The 6,000-nt window shown below is 40.5% G+C and overlaps 1 protein-coding gene across 1 annotated transcript in view; it reads right to left on the bottom strand.

Moving 5' to 3' along the window:
• Positions 1–668: 668 nt before the first annotated feature.
• Positions 669–6,000, bottom strand: part of lpgat1 (lysophosphatidylglycerol acyltransferase 1) — a 50,635-nt gene continuing 45,303 nt past the window's right edge. Inside the window, exons 7-8 of the mRNA XM_034135596.1 lie at positions 4,283–4,389; positions 669–3,415 (exon numbers count right to left, since the gene is read on the bottom strand). Of these exons, the coding sequence (XP_033991487.1) occupies positions 3,264–3,415; positions 4,283–4,389 (259 nt within the window). The 3' untranslated portion in view covers positions 669–3,263. The remainder of the gene's footprint in view (positions 3,416–4,282; positions 4,390–6,000) is intronic.

The following is a 6,000-nucleotide window of genomic DNA, read 5'->3' as shown; positions in this document are numbered from 1 at the left end:
AGATTATTTAAAGTGACAAGTTATTTTTCCCTTTGTAATTCCTACAAGAAGAATCGCTGGAGAGTTTGATATTAAAGGAACATACTCATTGGTTTCTTGCAGAGCTCAAGTTATGGGATGATTGCTACGACTCCCTGTTTGTTAAATATAAAGCTAGCATTTTAGACAAAATATATCCCTTCAATAATTATCCAAAAATACTTATATCAACATTGAGTGTTAACTTTTCATTATGTGATTTGATCATAATAAATATAACATTGAATTCATTGTAAATGTATTGATTGTATATGGTACATTTTAATTCAAATAAATTGACCATATTTCAGTGGATTTGTATTTGAGTTTCAGGAATATATTAAGACTCTTAAATACAAACAAATGTGGTTAAATGTACTTTTTCAAATTCATATTCTAGTTTTTCTGTAGCATTATGCAAAGCACATGTCTGAAATATTTGTATAATTAAATGTTTAATCAGTAAAGATAAATAAGCAGAGTTCCCAAAACGTCAAACTAATTATTTCTTTAGGTCCAGGGTGTTCGTAAATGAAAAGCTGTGGCTGTGGAGGAACCGAACAGCAAAGGAATAACACTTTAACATTTACTGTGATACAACACTGTTAATGTTATATGGAATAAAACGTGTCAAAAGAAAAACCTTACACTGTTAGGATCTTTATGATGTTTTATTCCAGCACAAGTCTTTTGTGTTGTAAAATGGCTGTGTAGCTAGGAATTAAAGGAGAAGTACAAAATGGTAAATTACAGACAGCTCTAGAATAATTTGTTTAAATCCCTATTGTGTTTATTTCCTAAAACCACATCAAGGAAAAACATTATTTCCCTGCCTTCTTTGGAAACATGGTCAGATAATACAAAAATAAAATAAAATAAAAAGCTGGAGACAAAAAATAGGAAAAAGGGTGAAGCTTCAAGTCACTCTCACACTGGAGGGGAATCTGAAAGGGCCGCGAATGAATCACATCACCAGCCTGATTTAAACGTGTTACCTACCGGGTCAGGTAGCCCTTTTTTTGCATTTCACTCACAGTTTCTAGCAACAGTGGCACACAGGGAGGGCAGTAAAATACTCAAATGCACCATTTATGCATTCGTTTTTGACAACAATAATTGCTGCTCCACCATCATTTTCCTAATCGAAGCAGGCTAAGCAATTACATAAAATCAACTTTAAACCGGTACATTCGAGAGAAAAGCTGCGTCATTGCAGGCCCTGCCAGAGTTTCCCTCACAAGTGAAGAGTGATCCCTTCTCCACTCCAAGTTATAGCTCGACATCACTTTTTTTTTTTTTGCAAATGTTTGTCACAAGGGAGTGTGAGGAAACAGCATTATCTAGGATTGTGGTCTACCTGGACATCAGGTAAGGCTTGATAGTCGAGGTTTTCCCACTAAATCCTGATTTGAAATGTACAATGGTACAAATTTGAAAGTGGGCCCATGTGTCGCTGTGCAAACGTTGTGTCAGCCAGCACACGGCAGTAGCTCTAATGTCTGAAGCACACAAACAACTTCCAGGTCAACATTTTTCAAATTAAATAAAAACAAAGAAAAAAGGTTAACACTGAGAAGTGAAGGGAAATTCCTCGCTTTCTTTTTTTAAAAAACATTCATGATATTTTAAACAAAACTTCTCTGAAATAATCACGGACCAAAAGAGAGAAAGAAACGCTGCCGTCATTTCCAACAATTAAAACTCTTCCTCACATTTGTTATGTACAAGATTTAAACATACCATGACATGAGGACGACAGTTTCATGTAATTTCAAATGAAATCTAATTCGACCACTCGCCGCCGCACTCTGACGTCACAGAGCAACACGACATGATTCATATATATCAAAAGAGGGGGGGAAAAGACAACCACACACACTCACTTAGGCAGGTTATGCTGTAAATGTACAGTAATGACACCTATAGTTCTGTAAGCCAAAATCTCTATTTTAGAATGCTGAACATTAGGGTAGCTTTCTATAAAAATCATATTTTTTCCCCCATGTCTTTTCCCCACCCGACGACACTAAGCATATGGCTTAAATATTTGTAAAACTATGTAGTCCAATGGGGGATAAGAGTCTCTGCCTTCTCAGTCTGGCTCGCTGAGATGATCCTTCAAGGATACTCTGCTGTGTGTAGCTGCACATGGCTGTGTGTGCATGTGTGTGTATGCATGTCGGAAAGCAGAAGGGAATCCACAAAGAGGGAGTTACTTTTTAGTTGATCAGACTGCAATTTCTTGCCCTGCGTGCCAACCTTTTTTTCTGCTTTGCAATAAAATGAGCACTACGGCACTGTCTCCTCTTCCTCCCTTTAACGTCTGACACAGAAACGATCCCTAAAACAAGCGCCGCATCATAGCCGCCGTTTCCACTTAGGCTCTCAGCAGGGCTGCCAGTGTAAACATTATCCCCCTTTTCTCACAATACTGCCTCGATAGACAGGCGACAAACAGGAAAACAAAAAGTCAACAAAAAGACATCAACAACAAAATACAATGGCCGTTTTTTGGAGATATGCAGGTTCGGGGAATAAAACAAAAACATTGACAGCTACCACGCAGGAACATTTATCCTGGGACAGGGAGCAGTTAGGGCAGTATGGATCCTTAGTGCAATGAAGCCAGAGGAGCGGCAGCCTCAGCGTCCACAGCCGCTCGCTCTGGAAGGTGTCAGCGGGCTGAAAGAGAGGTCCAGTGGGCTTCATCAACTCTCGCCAGGAAGAAGATTAAGGGCAGACATTATGCTTCTAGTCACATACATCCAATCACACACACACACACACACGTTCATACATACTTTATACTCTGTAAAACTACAACGGCTAAAGCCTAGAGGGGAAGAGAGAGTTCGGTCCAGAGCGTCCTCCGGAGGAGTCCTGAGCCTCATTTTTCGTTCACTTCCAATACAAAGTTATGTCAGTGTGAGCGTCTACATGTATGAGGACGTGTAAACATCAAAATGTGAGTCGTGACGAGTGCGAGAGATTATTCTGCTAGGCCGTTGGAGCGAGTGTGTGGTTTTAGGTTTGTGTGCAAGTTAACTATGCCTGTGACCAGTTCCTTATTGTATTTGTTTTCTGTGTGTTCCTCATATGTTTTTTTTGTTTTGCTATTAAGTCTCTCCACTGTTGTAAATGTACATTCATCCATCGTAGGGGGCATGTGTGACGCTGGGCCACACACCAACTGATCCTGAGGCTCTTCCAGTGGTCCAATAAAGACTCTCGCCTCATCAGCGCGCTCAAAATAAACAGCAGTAGAGGTACTGGAGGACGCTGTACCACGCGTAGCCCGAGGCGAACGCAATCGACTGGACAAAGCACAGCCACACGGGGTCGAGGATCATCGGCCGGGACGCCACCTCCTTCTGTCCGTCTTGAGGGGGGAATGATCCTGTGGAGGACAGAAATACAGACCAGTCACTTTTGTGCTTCTTTTTATTTTTCAAAAGATTTAAACCAAGATGTTGTGATTTTTGGGTCAAACTGAAATCATCATGGAACTTTTTGCATACCATTTCCAAGCACAGAAACGTGTACAACACACTACAGGAAATGGAACACCCCAAAAAAAATCACAATAGGGCCCCTTTAATTTATTTTTAGCTCAACAATATGATGTGAACATGCCAGGTATTGAGGACTAAGATTTCAGGACTACTTGTTCCAGTGAGTTTTGACTGACTCATCATTTGCAGTCAACACATGCATACAAGAAAATGTGACAAGAAACATTGTTTTCCATATTTTGGGTAGTAATAATCAGGTTTCCTGCAGATAGATGTCTTGGCCATGCATGAAGGGAATCCTATATATTTTTTCAATAACCCTCATTCAAAACCACAGGTTAGGGTACAGGCAAAGTATCCCTATGATTAGAAAACAAAAACAAAGAAGCCTTTAAAAGTGTAATTACATCTGTTAGAGCTTCCACTTATCCACCTACAACAAGCTGAGTTGAGTACAAAGTAGTGTCAAATGGATGGATCCTGCTAAATGTTGTAAATGAGGGTTTCTAAATTCCTAATGGTGTAAGTAGGAGGCATAATATGATGCCAGTGCTGTATCACGGAAGTTGACAGTCTGTCTCCTAGCAACAGTGGCCCTCAACTGTCAGTCAAACGTTGCTAAGGGAAACGCCCACTCAGAGGAGTACAGCTCGGACAAATATGTGTTCATAAAATACGCTTTTGAAAAACATGTTGCAGTATATATCTAGTATATTTCATATATGTTTATACTGAAGGACGGAGAAACAGACCTTTGGCGTAGAAGTGGTTCAGCAGCTCTTCCTTCTCCACAAACCTCTGATACAGCCAGTCAGTCAGGGCCTCTGCCTCCACAGGAACCTCTTTTATTGGGTACATCCTGCAGGAGAAGGAAGAGACAGGCAGACAGGGGGTGAGATGAAACTCAGAAAAGGATCACTGAAGTCTCTCTCAGCACAAACGCTCTGCATCGATCGTGGAAGCTGTGGTCCCTGAGCGCAGACGTCTGTCAGACCGGAGTCTATTACAGTGTGTGTGCTGCTGTAGCTGCAGCTTGTTTTGGGGATTCATTAACCGGCCGCCTCATCAGAGAGAGAGACAGGAGTGCTGAGAGGAGCCTGACAGGAGACACACACGTCCTGGAGCTCCACAAAATGCTTTGGTAACAAGTGTGTGGGAGGAGACACTGAAAAAGTACAAATCAATGTTGCCACCAAGACTTAGAGAGGCAGCACTATTAGATTCTGCCAACCATGGAAAACTCTTTCATCTGTGTGGGGGACAGGGAGTGATTAGTTGGCTGTGAGTAATGATTATTTAAATATATAGATATTATACTGTTAAGTTTTTAGATAAACCAAAGAATTTCAGCAAACAGTAAAACTGCCCATGGTGAATTCTTACTTTCACAGAATATTTAGTTTGAAAAGTCAAATGTTGAGAAAAAAAAGCATGACACATCCCCTAATAAAACAATTCAGAAACGATAATGGGAAGACACTTCAAACCACTAAGAATATTTACAAAAAGCCTTTCAAACCAAACGCATAACTGTGCTAAAGTAGGATGAATATGTGGTTCTGTTTACTTGCTATACCCTGATAAAGACAATATAATCTGATCATGGATTAAGCTCACGCGTCTGTCACTCGCTGTTTGTGCACGCTCAAAAAAGGTCTAAATGTTTCTGCCTCCTAAGAAAATCAGTCTGCTGTCAGAGAAATCTTGACTTAAAACCTTCGATGCCAATCTATTTAATGTCAAAACTGACTAATTGTTTCATCTTTATTCATTAGCCAAACTAACATCTAGTTGTCAATCTCCACTAGCTCCTTTAATTCTCAGACTACCTCCTTCCACACATAACAAACACCTTTTTTTTTTTTTAAAGGTTGTAATAAGCCGTGCAGGGCCGCTGTAAAAAGAGTGCTGGTGAGGAGTGTGACCAGAAGGGGTCCCCAGCAGGCTGCGCTGAAAACACTCTGCTCACCTTCAGACAGAGGTTACCGTGTCCTCCCTCAGACCAGCGTTTCCTGCACTTAACATTTGCTCAATATTCCCGACTGGGTATTGTCCTTCGTAGAAGTACACATGTGCGTACGAGGAGAGCTTCTGTAAGAGGGAAGTAATAAGTGATACGGTATGGATTTCCTGAAGGCATAAATGTACTAAAAAAGCAATTTAAGGAAAAGACAGCAGCACTGTCAGGAGGATGTCTTGTGGTTTAAATCCAGTTTAAGGACAAAGACACCCGCTCTTTGTCCCCTCTGTTGTGGGTGAGAAAACATGACTTCATAAGCCATAATACCCTGAGTTGAAATAGGTTTTTAAAAATAGGAAGTTCTCCAACAGGGGTGATTGTTTTGAAGTGTTGCTTGAGTCTGGATCATTTGTGAAATATGTGATTTTTGCTCAGAAAGTGCTTTTATTCTGATAATTAGCAGCATAAAATCAAGCAGAAATGTCTGATTTCAGAAATAATGAGCGACTA

This window comes from Trematomus bernacchii, unplaced genomic scaffold, assembly GCF_902827165.1.
Source record: "Trematomus bernacchii unplaced genomic scaffold, fTreBer1.1, whole genome shotgun sequence".
In the NCBI taxonomy this organism is placed as follows: Eukaryota; Metazoa; Chordata; class Actinopteri; order Perciformes; family Nototheniidae; genus Trematomus; species Trematomus bernacchii.
The sequence above is the reverse complement of the archived record's forward strand: the minus strand, read 5'-3'. Positions and strand labels throughout refer to the sequence as shown.